The sequence below is a fragment of the Lobosporangium transversale genome (genome assembly GCF_002105155.1).
Source record: "Lobosporangium transversale strain NRRL 3116 chromosome Unknown BCR41scaffold_41, whole genome shotgun sequence".
NCBI classification, from domain to species: domain Eukaryota; kingdom Fungi; phylum Mortierellomycota; class Mortierellomycetes; order Mortierellales; family Mortierellaceae; genus Lobosporangium; species Lobosporangium transversale.
Window position 1 is genome coordinate 314,769 of NW_019029019.1, and position 19,121 is coordinate 333,889.

Sequence of the window (19,121 nt, forward strand, 5' to 3'; positions counted from 1 at the left end):
ATGTTGAGTAAACAGTTTCTGGTCAATGCTTTGAAACATGAACCACACAATAGATACTGTCATGTTTATTCTTCGATCTTTATCAGCTGCTGGGATAAACTATTGTAGAGGGAGAATGGGTACAGAACATCATGTAAGACCGTTCCTTGTCCAAATAATCATCGGATCAATCTCCTTGGTGATGAAAGAGGGCTCTTGCTGATTATCCCCCGAAAGGAAAAAAAAACATCAAGAAGTAGAAAGGATTTCCACAAACAGATTTGATATGGAAAAAATGCTAACGTGTACGTTCCTGCGTTTGCTTGTATTCAGGTGCTATACTTTGAAATGTGCTATTTTTTTCTTTGAGCCAAGGATATATTCTATTATATCTTTGATGTCTCTATCGCCTCGCTCACTCAGCTTTTCTGTCTTTTTCTCTGTACTTCATACGGAATCAGGACAATCATCCCTACACTTGCATCGATTCACATTCTTTTTTCAATTGCTTCCTCCATTACTTCTTCGAACCATCAGTCATTGTGACTGTTTTTGAAGACGCGTTTATTTTATTTGCGCCACTGAACTTGGAATTAGTTTGACATACGTTAAGGTAATGGTGATAGCAGATAGTCATTTGAGAGCATAGGGGTTCATCATTCTTACATTCGATATTGTGCGCGATGTGAGCTGACTTGGGCTCTAAACACATTTAAGACCGGCGTACTTTACTGGCGCACGCTTTTTCTTTGCCGACCTTGTTATAAAAGCGGTGCTCAGCTTTTATTTTGATTTGTGCCACAGAATATGAAGATATTCGATGATATACTGTTATTAACCATTTCTTTCTTTTTTTTCTTTTCTTTTAGATGACCAAAACTGAAAAGAAAGAGGAGTCTTCCGAGGTCTTACGCGTTTCGATGGATTTACTATACGACACCCAAAAGTTGCAAGCTTTACTGGAGAAGGACCAGAAAATCAACTTGGGGAAAGGCAAGGTGGACACCTTTAAGAGGGATGGATACCAGTCTGTTAGTCTGTACACCAAAAGACTTATAGACATGTATACATACGAATTTCAGATCGAAGCAGCAAAGGCGCTGTTTGGCAAGATTCCAGACGACTGCAAGCTCTGTAACCTCAGTCGCGTTAAAAATAACGCCTTTCGAGCCTTCACTGATGTCGAACTGAATGAAGACGATGGTGAGTTATATGGAGACGATGGCGAACTAAGTGGAGGCAATGGTGAATTAAATGGAGGCAGTGGTGGTGCTGACATACCCGGCGCAGAGGAGTGGGTCCTTATCGGAGAGCCAGAAATGTACAATTACAACGACGTAGTCGCAGCTGTTGGCACTAAGAGCTTTGGCGATGAAGCAGGCTCCAAGCGATACATCGGCTGCTTGAGCCACATTTCCAGAATCCCGCAAAGCAACTTGCGGCAATACATTTTTACATTCAACGCGCAAATATCTTCTTTACGAAACATTAAGGTACTGATGTGGGCGATTGATAATCTCACGTCCTATAAGCGCGTCGTGGGAAGCCTTTCCAATGAGGATGCGATGAAGTCAATACCGGAACTGTTCATGAAAGGCCCTGTGACAGACACTAGACCCTTTACGGAGAATACTGTAGACATCCAGGATGACGTGCTCGAGTCGATGAACCAATCGCAAAGAGTTGCGATATCAAGAGCAATTCAGGAAGATGGGGGCAAGGTGGTGTTGATTCAGGGCCCTCCTGGATGTGGTAAATCGACGGTGATCGCCGAAATTGTGCGTTTACTTATCCCCCATGGCCAAGATAGCGCGAGAACACAGGTCCTGGCGTGTGCACAGTCGAATGTTGCTGTGGTAGATCTTGCATATAAGTATGTTACCATTAAAAAACCTAAGGACAATTTTGAGTGTGTCATGGATATGAGGCCATCCAAGATCACCGATAGCCACAAGAGAGCTGTGCTCGAGCCATTTACAATTACCACCCGATATCATCAAGTTGTCAATGCTGTGTTGCATACCATCATACGCGTCTTTGGGCGTACCCCCACCGCGTGTCACGGGAGCACGACAAAGGATGGAGTTAAGAATATTGTGGCCGCCGATTTCAATGCATGTGTGGAAAGTGGCTTAATTGAACTACTTCCTCCGAGAGCCCACACTCTCCTTATGTTTACGGAGGTCACGCTCAGCGATTCTGAGCTGCCGTCTACCGATTTGGCCCAGGTGAAGTCCCTTGTTTTAGGAATGCGCAACGAACTAGAGCTCTTTTTTGAGCCCGTTGACCTCAAGTCGTTGCTCGAACTTTGCAGCGTTAATCAGCATACCGGCACATCGCCACGCTCTAAACCCATATCTATTTATGGGTGGGTGAAGCAAGCTCTCCTTAACACAGCGTCTGTTGTATTTTGCACGATTAATATCGGGATATCGTTGACTTATAATAGACGCTTGGACAGTCTAGCGTATATCGTTGTCGATGAGGCAGGACAGGCACTAGAGCCAGATGTGGCTGCACTAATGTGTGTTGATTCGTACTTTCGTCGCCTTATCTTGGTTGGAGACCCAAAGCAGCTCCCAGGATATTGCGCATCCAACCGAGGCAAGCGCGAGATGATGGACCGCAGTCTTATGGAGCGTCTCCAGACATACCGACTGTGCCATTTTACACTTCTCAATGTACAATACCGCATGCATCAAGACATCTGTGCATTCATATCTCAAACCTTCTACGATAACGAGTTGACCTCCGACGAATCAATCCACAACAGGAGCCCTGTTACAACACTACCAGCAATTATGCCCGTTATGTTTCTGGGGTCCCGGACGAGCCAGTCGAAAATCACGAAAACGAGTGTGGTGAATATCGACGAGGCTAGGTACATTGTTGCCCATGTATTCAACGTGCTGCTGTTGAACAGAAAGAAGCCAACCCCTTCGGGCAATCCTGCGTCTGAATCAGTATCTTATGCTGACATGGCGAAACTCCCACAAAAGACAAGGGTGCGACAACCCGCAGTGGCTGCCACGCTATCCATTGGAATTATATGTATCTACAAGGCACAGGCCAGCGTTATACGTTATCTAATCGACAAGATGCTACCCCAAAAAAGATCTGGATTCAATATAATCGTTAACACCATAGATTCGTTCCAGGGACAGGAGTGTGACGTTATCTATGTGGCACTTACAAGAACTACACAGATTAACGATTTTATGCGCGATCCTAACCGTGTTAACGTCGCAATTTCGAGAGCTCGACACCACCTAATTGTAGTGGGGGATGCAAATCTTTCGCTGACAGGCGAACAAGACGTCTCGCCATCCTACTGGCATAGCCTGTGTGTGGACAGGGAACCCGTGATTATTGGTCCAGACTACATGAGGAACGTACCGCTGTATGATGGGCCGGAACTCATAGCTAGTGCCAAAGCTAAGGAAATACCAGCAACACCGGCCATAATTAAAAAGCTCATAGCTAAAGGCCTGGCTACTACAACCCCCATTTGGACCATCCGCTACGAGAGGCTCATGATAGGCCCGAAAATCCCGCAAGGAAGCCATATACTCGAATATGTCGTGCAAACACTAGCTTGTGGAGACTTTGACGCGGGAGATGGCGGTAGAACAACTAGACCTTTATTCCGCAAACAAAAAGGAGCATCCCTGCTCTTCGTTACCTCGGTGTGTGATACAGTGTGTCTTGCGTGGACCGTGGTGGTGCACGGGCACCGCCAGGCCATTGAGCTTCTTGGCATCGGAGACAAAACATTCATCGAGAAGAAGGTCTGGCCGCTGCTCCGCCACGACATCAAAGAGCAACCAGAATGGAAGCTCTCTGCGTCTATGAGTCTGTGGTCGTCTGGTATAAGCGTAGACCTCTCCAAGGATATGCCAAAAAGTACGTCGTTGCTCTATGTACCCGTAGATGTAGATGTTCCTGCCGCTGACTTATTGGCGGATGTACCAGAGAATGGACACCTTTTGACCGATCACAGCCACGTTAAAGCCATGTCCTTTATGAGGTCCAGACCCATTATGATCCTTGGAGGTGGGGGTACTGGCAAGACGGAGTGCATGTTGGATATGATCGAGCAGCAACTGGATATGGATACAGACTATGACAACATGCAGCTCTATTTGGGAGCGACAGATTCGTTAGCCAACTGGTCGTCGGTGAGGCTATTAAAGCGAGAGAGTATAACAGAACAGGGCTTTAAGATGGTATCGTTCACCAGTCTTCCATCTCTACTCACAAAGCTATACATGTCAAACAGCAGCATACGCGGGAAGCTCTTTGTAGACCGGTACATCTTTAGATCTGAATATATGGATGCCATGCCTGCAATGGTCCGCAGTATTGGCGCCGATGAGCTCTACGATGCTATCCTCGCACGCATGGATATAGAGGCACACAACAGTACTAGGTTCCTTAGGTCAGAGCACAAGACAGCGCACAAGGTGTACAAATCGATCAAAGCATCGCGTGGCGACATCGACGCTTACGACCTTCACGCACTCGTTAAGCGAGACCCGCAACGAGTAGTGGCTATGGCGTCGAAGATAGCACGCATCTACCTAGATGAGGTCCAGGATATATCGTGGACAATGTGGTCTGTAATCGAGATAATGCTGTCTGCAGGCGCCTCAAGCGTGGTGTGTGCTGGTGATTTCACACAGCGACTTACACCAGGGATTTCGGTTAATGGCATAAAGACGCTTATCTATAAACACCTCCCAAAGAGTATGGAGACCATAAAGTTTAAGACAAATTATCGATCAGACCCTAGCATTATATCGCTCGCCAATCGTATTCAATCGTACACACGCATGAGGGAACATGCAATGAAACCGTCCCTCTACCCTCAGGAAAGCAGCAACTCCGTGGCACTGGTAGAGATACAGGACATCGAGCATGAAAATGTAGCCGATGTGTTGCGCTATATCGGAGTACCATCCAACAACTACAGAGCCGCGATTGTCACATCGTCGTCATGGGCACATCGGCTTCGTGAGACTTTGGGTAAATCTCACAATGTCTTTAGTGCTTACGAATGCAAGGGTCTCGAGTTCGACCTTGTTGTGTGTTGGGATCTATTCAACCCAAGCATGGATGTAAAAACATCGACTCTAAGGCGTAACATGGGAACTGCCGCGTTGGATAGAGGCAATATTGAGGGAGATGAGAACTTCGAGATATACTTGAACCACCTCTACGTAACCGTTACAAGGGCACGCAAGCATCTTATAATGGTCGTCCCACCGTGTGATAGAACCAGTATTATGATCAGGGCACTCGGGATTAACGATGTCGTCCATTACAGCGAGGTCCAGGAGCGTGGACCTCTGCCTGAAATCACCCTTCTAGTTGACGAGCTCAGTGTGTCTGACGATCTAAGAATGGCGATTGTAATGAGAGAGAGAGGATTGCTCCAGCAGGCCCTCAACGTCTTTGAGCAGAATGGCGACGCTGCACAAGCAGGGTTTACAAGAGCTCTAATCCATCGAAAAGAGCACAGGCTTCGCGGGGAAGATCACAAGATCCAGCTTTGTATTTCTGAGTGTTACGGAGTGATCGAGGCATTGCAGCAGTTGGCGGGCAGTGTTCTCAAAATCGAGGATGTAAAGCTATTCCTTGCCCAGGCACTGGTCGCTGATAAACAGTATACCAGAGCATGTTTTCTCTACAAGGAATTGGAGATGAAAGATGAACTGGTCACATGCCTGATCGAGGCAGTCGAATCAAAGTCTGAAGATGTAGCGCAGCTACGAGGCCTAGTATCCGATCAAGCTGTAGCTATATGGGAGCATTTCAAGGACAACAATAGATACGCAAGATTTGTTATTGCGTTAATGCTGATATTCAAATCTTCGCCTGTAGATATAGTCCAGTCGATGCTCTCGCACATTCCATCCAAGACAGGGCTTATTATGATGCATAACTCTTTGGCAAAGGCCAATATAAGTATATTCCCCGTATGGGAAGTATTCCGAAGAAGGAAGTCGCTGCAGATCTGGTCTGAATCGCAAGAGCCGGAGGAACTGACATTTTTAGAATGGAGCTCATTACGACGCCTCGATAGCCAACACTCCAACGAAGATTTGGTTTTCATTACGTCTGCTAGCTGCTTCCCAGAATCCCAACCACCAATGGCATGCCTGTTCGTTGGGCCTAGAAACAACAAGACTACAAACACCTTGTCGCTTCATATCCAATCGGGTGCTATGCTAAAGGCGTGTCGATCATTGGAAGTGCCCATGAGGCACGTGGCAACGAGGATGAGAGAGCTCTCGTGCCCTCTGGTAGATTTTATGACACTCCATTCCCAAATACTGAGCGAAGAAGAGTCAAGGATGCACCTGCTTGCTGAGGCGTATAGGGCACATAAGCACGAGATGAGAGGTAGCGAGCATCAGCTCGCACTCTTTAGATGGTGTGCTAAGATGAGCGGGGGTACGGACATTATCGAGGTTATCTGCATCATGCTTAGGGAGGACAAACAGATGCTGCTCGGCATCTACAGCCCAGATAACACTATAAACGCAACACAGAAAGCACTGCTTCGTGTGTTAAGCGAGAGGTGTTTTTAGGTACGCTAGCTTAGGCTTGTCCCATCAAGCATAAATATCACGAGTGGTCCACATCCCCTTAGAATAAAATATCTCGATTTCCTTTTCCCCATGGTTTGGTATAAATGTAGTATTGTGAAGGTTTCGAGTTTATATTTCAACTTTCTTTTTTTTTTTCAACATGTTGGAGATGTGTTATCTGCTAGAGATTCGGTTATTTTAAGGTGTAGAATTCTGTGATGTTGTCTTAGAATATGTGCATAGGTTTATTTGTTTGGCCGACACACTATTTGCTATTTGCTCTGTGGTTCGTTCGCAGCGGCAGCCGAAATGGCGGTATCATCCATTTTTGTTAAAGTTGTAGGGGCTATAAAAGGCCTTAGATCCAGCTGCATAGCTACAAAGTCGTAGCGCGAGTCTCACTATAGGCTTGACAGTTTTATTTTTTGCACTTTTACCCTTCCCTTACAAAAATATAATCGCCAAAGATGATTTTATTGAAATATGTGCACAACAGTGTGTAGATACCAATGCCCTCTAATTATTTTTTTTGATAAAAAATAACGATTAGAGCTTAATGGTGGGCTTCCTCAAGCCTTAATTCATTGCATAACCAACCCTCAACGGTGAATTTCTTTAGTATTTGACACATGATGTAATCGGTTGGTTCCCCAAAAAGCTGTTCTAGGTCTCAAGCGTATACTTTCCGGAAATAACCAGATCTTAATGGTGGGTTGCTTCAGCCATTACTACACAGTATGGTTGATGAACTCCTTCGAATAGTATTCACGAGCCTGCTCTGCCTGTGCACTTAAAAAAAAAAAAAAAAAAAAAAAGAAAAGAAAAGAAAAGATGTGAGTGTATTGTCAGAAATTAATATTAGGAATTCGGAGGAATATGGCTTTCAACTCACCCCTTTCGCACACGCCTTGTCATATATAACTCAGTCTTCTAGTTTTTATGTTACATAAGGTCATTTCCACGAAATGCCGACCTTTTGGCAAAAAGTTGAGCTCTGAGGGGGCCCTCTCCATACCTCCTGCCCTCCCCTACCTGCCCCATCTCCGGTTATGAGAGCGGAAAAAGTAGGTATATGAAATATTCGCTCCGCCTTCGTAAAGAAAGTCAAGCAAGAAAAGGATGAAGTTGTTCTGCCATTCCATGCTGCCTCCGGGTGACAGAAAACAAGAAGACAACAGTCTTTTCTACGGTTATTTGCTTCACTTTCAGCTACCTTTGAGTATTCTTCGTTCCCTACCTTCGCTATTCTTTCGAAGCCATCCGTTCTGTACTTAGGTGTGCATACTGCCAAATCACTCGATTTGACTTTAGCGTTTGTCTTTTATTAATGAATGAGATCTACGAGGATGTGTATTTGATAGTAATCTTCGCTTGTAGATTAATAGGCACTAGGTTCTTTTTCTTAAGGCCTTGCGTTGAATTATGATGAGAAAATCTATCCCTTACTAATTGGATTCTCAACCTACAGCGTATCTAAGTTGCTCTGCTTAAAAATAAGTATATGAATCAAGCCTTTTATCTATCTGGTTTCGATTAGAAGGATGCGTTGAATGTTGTCTTCTAGTAGAATATTATGTCTTTGAATAGGAGATAGAAGATTGCAAAGGTCTTTGATGGAAAAGGATATACCAAGAAATAACACAATAATATTCTGTAGCGCTTCAGCAACACCAATCAGCACTTACCATACAACCGGAATCGATATTTAAAGTACACATGTGTAATGCTATTTACTTTACCAACTCCTTGTACGGAGAATGAACTGGTTAAGTAACCAAAAAATAAGCGGGGTAATGTTGAGTAAACAGTTTCTGGTCAATGCTTTGAAACATGAACCACACAATAGATACTGTCATGTTTATTCTTCGATCTTTATCAGCTGCTGGGATAAACTATTGTAGAGGGAGAATGGGTACAGAACATCATGTAAGACCGTTCCTTGTCCAAATAATCATCGGATCAATCTCCTTGGTGATGAAAGAGGGCTCTTGCTGATTATCCCCCGAAAGGAAAAAAAAACATCAAGAAGTAGAAAGGATTTCCACAAACAGATTTGATATGGAAAAAATGCTAACGTGTACGTTCCTGCGTTTGCTTGTATTCAGGTGCTATACTTTGAAATGTGCTATTTTTTTCTTTGAGCCAAGGATATATTCTATTATATCTTTGATGTCTCTATCGCCTCGCTCACTCAGCTTTTCTGTCTTTTTCTCTGTACTTCATACGGAATCAGGACAATCATCCCTACACTTGCATCGATTCACATTCTTTTTTCAATTGCTTCCTCCATTACTTCTTCGAACCCATCAATCATTGTGACTGTTTTTGAAGACGCGTTTATTTTATTTGCGCCACTGAACTTGGAATTAGTTTGACATACGTTAAGGTAATGGTGATAGCAGATAGTCATTTGAGAGCATAGGGGTTCATCATTCTTACATTCGATATTGTGCGCGATGTGAGCTGACTTGGGCTCTAAACACATTTAAGACCGGCGTACTTTACTGGCGCACGCTTTTTCTTTGCCGACCTTGTTATAAAAGCGGTGCTCAGCTTTTATTTTGATTTGTGCCACAGAATATGAAGATATTCGATGATATACTGTTATTAACCATTTCTTTCTTTTTTTTCTTTTCTTTTAGATGACCAAAACTGAAAAGAAAGAGGAGTCTTCCGAGGTCTTACGCGTTTCGATGGATTTACTATACGACACCCAAAAGTTGCAAGCTTTACTGGAGAAGGACCAGAAAATCAACTTGGGGAAAGGCAAGGTGGACACCTTTAAGAGGGATGGATACCAGTCTGTTAGTCTGTACACCAAAAGACTTATAGACATGTATGAATACGAATTTCAGATCGAAGCAGCAAAGGCGCTGTTTGGCAAGATTCCAGACGACCGCAAGCACTGCCGTCTCGAACGCGTAAAAAATAAAGCCTATCGAGACTTCACCGATGGCGAATTAAATGAAGACGTTGGGGAACTTAATGAAGACAGTGACGTTGGGGAACTTAATGAAGATAGTGGCGATGCTGACAGACCTAACGTAGGGGGCTGGATCCTTGTTGAAGAGCCAGAGATATACAACCACAACGACATTGTCGTTGCTGTAATCACTAAGAATTTTGGCGATTGGGAAGACTCCGAGCGATACATCGGCTGCTTGGAGCACATCTATAGGGACTTGCAAACTGGATCGAATGAATATACTTTTACATTTGACGCGCAAATATCATCTTCCAAGGAAATTGACGTGCTGATGTGGACGATTGGGAACCTTACAGCCTACGAGCGTATTATGAATAGTCTATCTAATGTGGATAAGATGAGCTCGATACCAAAGGTGTTTCTGAGAGGCCCTGCAACAGGCATTAGCCCCCTTATAGACGATACTCCACACAGACGAGCTGATGTACCCGAGTCGATGAACACAGCGCAGAAGGTTGCGATATCAAGGGCAACCCAGGGAGGCCCGGAGGATGTGGTGCTGGTTCAGGGCCCTCCTGGATGTGGTAAATCGACGGTAATCGTCGAAATGGTGCGTTTACTCACCCCCCGTGTCCAGTATAGTGCGAGAGTGCAGGTCCTGGTGTGTGCACAGACGAATGTTGCTGTGGTGGATCTTGCCTACAAGTATATCACCACTAACAAGCCTAAAAGCAAGTTTGAGTATGTTATGGTTATGAGGCCACCCAAGATCATCGATAGCCACAAGAGAGCAGTGCTCGAGCCATTTACAGTTACCGCTCGATATCACCAAGTTGTCAATGCTGTGTTGCACACCATCATACGCGTCTTTGGGTACACCCCCATCGCATGTCATGGGAGCTCGGCAAGAGATAAAGTTAAGAGTATTGTAGCCACCGATTTTAAGAGGTTTGTGGAAAGTGGTTTAATCAAGCTACTGCCTATGCGCGCCCGCGAATTCCTTTCTGGGCTGCCGTCTGCCGATTCGGCCCAGATGAAGCCTCTGATTTTTGGAATGCGCAACGAACTAGGGCCCTTTTTTAGGCGCGATGACTTCAAATCATTGCTCGAACTGTGCAGTACTGGCCAGGGTACTGACATTCCACGCTCTAAACCCTTACCCATTTATGGATGGCTGAAACAAGCTCTTCTTCGTGCAGCTTCGGTCGCGTTTTGCACAATTAATGTTGGGATATCGGTGACTTTTTGGGGAGCCATGACCAACCTAACGTATATCATTGTCGATGAGGCAGCGCAGGCACTAGAGCCGGATGTGACTGCATTAATGTGCGTTGATTCGAGCTTTCGTCGCCTAATTTTGGTTGGAGATCCAATGCAGCTCCCAGGATATTGTACATCCAACCAAGGCAAGCGTGACATGATGGACCGCAGCCTCATGGAGCGTCTCCAGACATACCAATTGTGCCATTCGACACTCCTCGATGTACAGTATCGCATGCATCAAGACATCTGTGCTTTCGTGTCCCGAACCTTCTACGATAACAGATTGACCTCCGACAAATCGATCCACGACAGGAACCCTGTTACAACACTACCAGCAGTTATGCACGTTATGTTCCTGGGATCCCAGGCAAGCCAGTCGAGAATCACGACAACGAGCGTGGTGAATATCGACGAGGCTAGATACATTGTTGCCCATGTATTCAGTGTGCTGTTGTCGTCCAGGCAAAAGCAAGCTCCTTTGACTAATCCTGTGACTAAATCAATCACATTCGCTAAGATGGCGGCGACACTTCCGCAAAAGGTAGAGGCGCGACAACCTGCAGAGGCCCCCACGACCACCATTGGGATCATATGTATCTACAAGCCGCAAGCCAACGTTATACAGTATCTAGTCGACAGAATGCTGTCCCAAGGAGCCTATAAAGGACTTGGATTTAACATAGTCGTTAATACTATAGATTCATTCCAGGGGCAGGAGTGCGACATTATCTATGTGGCACTTACAAGAACTAACAAAATCAACGCTTTTATGTGCGATCCTAACCGTGTTAACGTCGCAATTTCGAGAGCTCGGCATCATCTAATTATAGTGGGAGACGCGAGTCTTTCGCTAACAGACAAAAAAGACGCATCATCATCTTACTGGCATAAGCTGTTTGTGGACAAGAGCTCAATGATTATCGAACAAAAGCACATCAAGAACGTACCTCCGTACGAAGGACCAGAGAGTGTTACTACTATGAGGACCGCGGCAATGCCAGCAGCGCCGATCACAATCAAAAAGCTCATAGCTAGGGGACTGGATGCCACAACTCCTATTTGGACCATCCACTACGAGAGACTTATGATAGACCCGAAAACTCCGCAAGGAATCCATATACTCGAATATGTCGTGCAAACACTGGCTAGTGGAGATTTTGACACGGGCAATGGTGGTAGAACAACAAGGCCTTTATTCCGCAAACAAAAGGGGGCAGCTCTATTTTTCGTTACCACAGTGTGTGATAAAGTGTGCCTTGCGTGGACCGTGATAGTGCACAAGCAGCGTCAGGCCATTGAACTCCTTGGCATTGGAGACAAAACATTCGTCGAGAAGAAGGTTTGGCCATCGCTCCGTCGCGACAACGAAAGGCAACCGGAATGGGTGCTCTCTGCGTCTATGAATTTGTGGTCGTCCGGTATAAGCGTAGACCTCTCCAAGGATATGCCAAAAAGTACGTCGCTGCTCTATGTACCCGCAGATATAGATCCTCCTGCCACCGATGTATTGGCAGATGTACCAGAAAATGGTCGTATGATCGATCACGACCATATTAAAGCCATGGCGTTCATGAGATCCAGGCCCACTATGATTCTTGGAGGTGGGGGTACTGGCAAGACGGAGTGCATGTTGGGTATGATCGAGCAGCAACTGGACATGGATACAGACTATGACAACATGCAGCTCTATTTGGGAGCAACAGATTCGTTAGCCAACTGGTCGTCAATGAGGCTATTAAAATGGGAGAGTATAACGGAACAGGGCTTTAAGATGGTATCGTTCACCAGTCTTCCGTCTCTACTTGCAAAGCTCTTCATGTCGAGCAGCACCATACACGGGAAGCTTTTTGTGGATCGAGATGTCTTTAGGTCCGAATACATGGATGCCATGCCTGCAATGGTCCGCAGTATTGGCGCCGATGAGCTCTATGATGCTATCCTCGCACGCATGGATGTAGAGACACAGAGCAGTATTAGTTCTCTTAGGCCAGAGTACAAGACAGCGCACAAGGTCTATGAATCGGTCAAAGCGTCGCGTGGCCACATCGACGCTTACGACCTTCACGCACTCGTTAAGCGAGACCCGCAACGATTAGTGGCTATGGCGTCGAAGATTGCACGCATCTACTTAGATGAGGTCCAGGATATATCGTGGACAATGTGGTCCGTAATCGACATAATGCTGTCTGCAGGTACCTCAAGCGTGGTGTGTGCTGGCGATTTTACACAACGACTTACACCAGGGATTTCAGTCAATGGCATAAAGACGCTTATCTATAAACACCTCCCAAAGAGTATGGAGACCATAAAGTTTAAGACAAATTATCGATCAGACCCTAGCATTATATCGCTCGCCAATCGTATTCAATCGTACACACGAATGAGGGAACACGCAATGGAACCGTCCCTCTACCCTCAGGAAAGCAGCAACTCCGTGGCACTGGTAGAGATACAGGACATCGAGCATGAAAATGTAGCCGATGTGTTGCGCTATATCGGAGTACCATCCAACAACTACAGAGCCGCGATTGTCACATCGTCGTCATGGGCACATCGGCTTCGTGAGACTTTGGGTAAATCTCACAATGTCTTTAGTGCTTACGAATGCAAGGGTCTCGAGTTCGACCTTGTTGTGTGTTGGGATCTTTTCAACCCAAGCATGGGTGTAAAAACATCGATTCTAAGGCATAACATGGGAGCTACCACCTTAGATAAAGGTAATATTGAGGAAGACGAGAACTTCGAGATATACTTAAATCATCTCTACGTAACCGTTACAAGGGCACGCAAGCATCTTATAATGGTCGTTCCATCGTGTGAAAGAACCAGTATTATGACCAAGGCACTCGGGATTAGCGATATCATTCATTACAGCGATGTCCAGGAGCGTGGACCTCTGCCTGAAATTATCATTCCAATAGATGAGCTCAGCGTGTCTGACGATCTAAGAATGGCGATTGTAATGAGAGAGAGAGGTTTGCTTCAGCAGGCCCTCAATGTCTTTGAGCAGCACGGCGACGCCGCACAAGCAGGATTTACGAGAGCTCTAATCCATCGAAATGAGCACAGGCTTCGCGGGGAAGATCGCGAGATCCAGCTTTGTATTGCTGAGTGTTACGATGTAATCGAGGCATTGCAGCAGTCGACGGACAGTGTTCTCAAAATCGAGGATGTAAAGCTATTCCTTGCCCAGGCACTGGTCGCTGATAAGCAGTATGCTGAAGCCTGTTTGTTTTACGAAGACCTGGAGATGGAAGATGAACTGGTCGCGTGCCTAATCGAGGCAGTCGAATCAAAGTCTGAAGATGTAGCGCAGCTACAAGACCTTGTATCCGATCAAGCTGTAGCTATATGGGAGCATTTCAAGGACAACAATAGATACGCAAGATTTGTTATTGCGTTAATGCTGATATTCAAATCTTCGCCTGTAGATATAGTCCAGTCGATGCTCTCGCACATTCCATCCAAGACAGGGCTTATTATGATGCATAACTCCCTGGTAGAGGCCAATAAAAGTGTATCTCCCATATGGGAAGTATCCCGAAGAAGAAAGTCGCTGCAGATGGAATCTGGTTTGGAAGAGTCAAAAGAACTGACATTCTTAGAATGGAGCTTATTGCGACGCCTGGATGGCCAACACTCCAACGAAGACTTGGTTTACATTACATCTACTGGTTGCTTGTCAGAATCCCAGTCGCCGATGGCGTGTCTATTCGTCGGGGCTAGAAACAACAAGACTACAAAAACCTTGTCGCTTCATATCCAATCGGGTGCTATGCTAAAGTCGTGTCGATCGCTGGAAGTGCCCTTGAGGCATGCGGCAACGAAGATGAGAGAACTCTCGTGCTTTCTGTCCGATTTTATGGCACTCCATTCCCAACTAAGAGGAGAAGAGGCAATGTACCTGCTTGTCGAGGCGTACAAGACGCATAAGCTGGAGATGAGGGGTAGCGAGCATCAACTCGCGCTCTTTAGATGGTGTGCTAAGATGTGTGGAGGTATGAACATCATCGAGATGATCTGCACCACGCTTAGGGAGGATAAAGAGATGCTGACCGCCATCTACAATCCAGGCAACACTTCAAACGCAACACAGAAAGCACTCCTTCGTGTGTTAGACGAGAGAGATTTATAGGCACGTTAGGCTAGGTTTATCTGATTTCGGATCCATCGAGCATTATATATCATAGGTGATCCACATCCTTTTAAAATAAAACACTTTGATTTTATCTTGACCATGGTTTGGTATTTGTTATAAATGTGGCATTGTGATCTCGAGTTTTTATTTCAAGTGTCTTTTTTTTTTTTTTTTTTTTTTTCAACATGCTGAAGATGTGTTGTCTGGTAGAGATTTGGTTATTTTGGGTTATTACGTTGCCTAAGATCATATGCGTGGGATTTTTTGTTTGGCCGACACACCATTTGCTATTTGCTCTGCGGCTCGTGCATAGTGGTAGCCGAAATAGCGGCATCATCTATTTCTATTAAAGTCGCAGGGATTGTAAAGCCTTCAAACCCAGCTTGATAGTTTTTTTATTCTTTTGAATAAATAGGCTTTTATCCTTCCAAAAATGACTAGAACTCAACGATGGGTCCCCTCAGCCCTTGATACATAATGTAAAAGACATCAATGAAGGGTTTTCTCAGCCCTTGATGCATAGAATAAGCAGAGCTTAATGCCAATGACAGATTTCTTCAACCATTCATATATGTACATGATATATTTGATGATACTCAAAGCCGTAATATATCTCTGTAAAATGCCTGGGGGACCATCACTTTTGAGGAGCTGTGGGATTTCATTCACATTTGTTTTTTAATTTAGAAACATTACCTGTGTCCCGCGATAGACTTGAGATTTTATACATTTATTATTTAGTGCTTTTTTTAGTCTACACTACACTTTTACATTTCTACTAATATCATCGCCATGAAGTGCCAGCACGGATCGAAAATTCATCTGACGAGATATCGTAATCTTAAAGAGACCCAAAACCATACTCCTTGAGCCCCATTTCGAACGTCAACAACCCCTCCCTTCTACTTTTACCCTTCCCTTACAAAAACATGATGCCGTTCAAGGCCACGGGCATACATCTTCCGGAAATAACCAATCTTGATAGTGGCTTGCTTCAACCATTATCCTCGTAGCCATGGTCCATATGTGTGTGACCTCTTTTTATTCCTTCTGACCGAGAAAAAACTAAAAATAAAATAAATAAAATCTAGCGTTCGCTCTGATCTACTCTCTATCTTCTTTTTTCTCGCTCAGGAACACATCCAGCGTATTGAAGTTCCAAATGAGCGAGTATGACACTTCTGATCCAATTATACACTCTCTCCAGAGCCAGCTGGCTACACTCACCAGCCGGCTTGAAGCTCTCTCGACTAGCTCTGAATCCAGTCGATCGAACCCCTACTTGGTTCCAAAAGAACCAGCTTACGAAATTACACCTGACGACTCCATTCTCGTCCACTACCCAGCAATGGACGGGAAAGATTTTTTCAAACATAAATCTGGAAACCGTGCAGACGATCTTGCATATGCAACAGAAATGGCTAAAGAGATGCAGTCTTTTGCCAAAAACACAACCCAAACCTATTCTGCACCCAAATCGGCACTCATTGACTGGCCCGACTCTTCCTCTCACCACAGTTCCATGGACAAAACAATCTCACGCTATCAATCACGATTGGCAAACCTTACAAGACCACTTGATCAATTTGCCACGGAAATGTTTTCCTACGAAGTTGACCCTGCGGTCGCACAAGCGTGTTTACAGCTCGCACAGACAATGCGTGAACATATTGCACACCTTGCACAGCAAATGTCAAGCGACAGGGAGGACCTTGTTTACCAAGCGCACAAAATTTCAGTCACCAAGGACACAGTTGATCCACCAATTGTCTCTACTTCAGACTTCATTGAAGCCAGCAAATTGGCAAAGAGTGTTCGTCAGGCTACTAACCCGACAAGACAACGGGCGTACAACAGGAGGACTCAAAACCGGAGTTTCTTTAGTGCAAATACTTACAGACCCACTTCTAATTCTAGCCAATCTCATCCATCGGGTCAAACTCAGACCGCCCACTATCAAAATGACAATGATTCTTTTTTTGGGCGAGGCCAAAATCCAAGGAGAGGGGGACGAGGCCGAGGCCGAGGCTACCAAACCCCTCAATCCAACCAGACAAGTCAGGCACAGACTGCAGGCCAGCAGTAGGTGGCCGTTTACAGATTTACAGAGAAGCATGGGCTCTCATAACCGACAACGAATGGGTCAAGTCGGTCGTCTCCGAGGGATTCAAAATCCCTTTCCACAAACGGCCACCGATATCCAGTTCAACAGCGTACCAAGCTCGAGTAGCAGCGGAGGAAGAGAAGGCGATCGATCAAGAGGTAATCGCACTCTTAGCCAAAAGAGCAATAGAGGTCGCTTCGGGCCCTGGTTTCAAGAGCCGAATATTCACTATCCCCAAGAAAACCGGGGACATTCGTCCAGTCTTAAATCTAAGACCGTTGAATGCCTACGTCTCAGAGCGGCACTTCAAAATGGAGACGATGACGACAGTATGCGCAATGTTACAGAAGAACGACTTTATGACAAGCATCGACCTATCAGACGCATTTCTTCACGTACTAATCCATCCAGATTATCGTCATTATCTACAGTTCCAATGGAAGAACCGGAAATTTCAATTCCGTACACTTCCCTTCGGGCTCTCACTCTCTCCGCTAGTGTTCACCAAAGTTCTCAAGCCTTTCCTCAAATGGGCACGACGACGAGGAATTCGCATATCAGCGTACCTAGACGATTTGATAATCCTAGCCAAGAACAAAGAACAATCAATCCAGTTCACTCAACTAGTGCAAGACAAGTTGGCAGCGCTAGGATTCCTCATCAAGGAAGCCAAGTCTACGTTGATCCCGTCACAGAAAATAGACCATTTAGGTTTCACCATCAACTCCCGGGATATGACTGTCACAGTTCCGAAATCCAAAGTCAGGGACATACGGCGCGAGGCAGGAAAGCTACTACGAAAAGGCGCCACTTCTTTAAGGGAACTTTCTTCGTTCGTCGGGAAAGCAATGGCAACATCTATGGCAGTGTTCCCAGCGCGATTCATGACACGGAATCTGCTTCACCTCAAGAACACAGCACTAAAAGCCAAGGGAGCTTCTTGGTCGGACACGGTCACCCTCACGGAACCAGCCAAGGAGAACCTTCAATGGTGGAAGGAGCAATTGACGTCATGGAATGGTCTGTCATGGATTCAACAACAGACACAAATGGACATATACACGGATGCATCGGACACCGGATGGGGGATCGTGATCAACAATCAAACATGGAGTGGCAAATGGACTCCACAAGAGAAAGACCACCACATCAACTGGAAGGAACTACAGACAGTTCTTCGAGCTGTTCAACTACCAATAACACAGGGCAAAATGATCAACATCATATGCGACAACACGACGACGATTGCACACATCAACAGGTTCGGAGGGACGAGGTCTCCGGAACTAATGAGACTAGCGGACACGTTATGGCGTCACTGCCTAGCAACGGGGACTCGACTTCGGACGACATACATCCCATCTGCATTCAACCCAGCGGATGCACCGTCACGGCGAATGATATCGCAATTGGAATGGAGGATCAGTCGCCCATTCTTTCAACAACTGGAACACCAATGGGGGCCACATCAGGTGGACCTATTTGCGTCGGCACAGAACAAACAGCTACCGACATTTGTCTCATGGAAATTCCATCCAGATGCTCTGAAGATAGACGCCCTTCAACACAACTGGACAGAGATGGGCAACCTTTACATTTGCCCCCCATGGAATCTTCTATCAATCATCTTGGAGAGGATACAGACCCAGAAACTGACAGCAACAATAATAACCCCATGGTGGCCGAGTGCAATATGGTTCCCAACCATCAAGGAGATGGCAGTAGCACCACCAATCCCGATCCCTCGGGAAGCAGTCCTACCAGCCGTCGGAAGCGCAAGCGATCTCCTCAGCAAGAATCCACTCTGGTCATTGACAGCATGGAGAATAAGAGGCGACGTAAAGATCTAGATGCAGGACTCTCACCATCCGCTATCACTCTACTAGATTCAGCAGGTGCCAACAGCAAAACACGTCGACAATATCTGCCAACTCAAGAGGCTTTCGCAGTATGGGCTCAACAAGAAGGCTTCGACCCTAGTACGCCAAATGCAATTGCTGTAGTTAACTATTTATGCCATGCGCGGATTATCTATTCTTGGAGTAGGAATACCACTCTTAACAAAAAATCAGCCATCTTAAAGCTTTACGACGACACATCCGTGATCACAGGCAATAT

The 19,121-nt window shown here is 45.5% G+C and overlaps 2 protein-coding genes across 2 annotated transcripts; both read left to right on the forward strand.

The window, feature by feature from the left end:
- Window positions 1–848: 848 nt before the first annotated feature.
- Window positions 849–6,352, forward strand: BCR41DRAFT_388900 (P-loop containing nucleoside triphosphate hydrolase protein; the record flags this gene model as incomplete). The annotated part of the gene is made up of 2 exons (XM_022028058.1): window positions 849–5,946; window positions 6,216–6,352. 2 exons carry the CDS (start codon window positions 849–851, stop codon window positions 6,350–6,352), a joined length of 5,235 nt encoding a protein of 1,744 aa, XP_021878049.1.
- Window positions 6,353–8,907: 2,555 nt separating this feature from the next.
- BCR41DRAFT_412315 (P-loop containing nucleoside triphosphate hydrolase protein) lies at window positions 8,908–15,143 on the forward strand (the record flags this gene model as incomplete). The annotated part of the gene is made up of 3 exons (XM_022029470.1): window positions 8,908–8,958; window positions 9,215–14,759; window positions 15,094–15,143. The coding sequence occupies exons 2-3, from the start codon at window positions 9,215–9,217 to the stop codon at window positions 15,141–15,143; spliced, it is 5,595 nt and encodes a 1,864-aa protein (XP_021878050.1). The 5' UTR covers window positions 8,908–8,958.
- Between the last annotated feature and the right edge of the window lie 3,978 nt (window positions 15,144–19,121).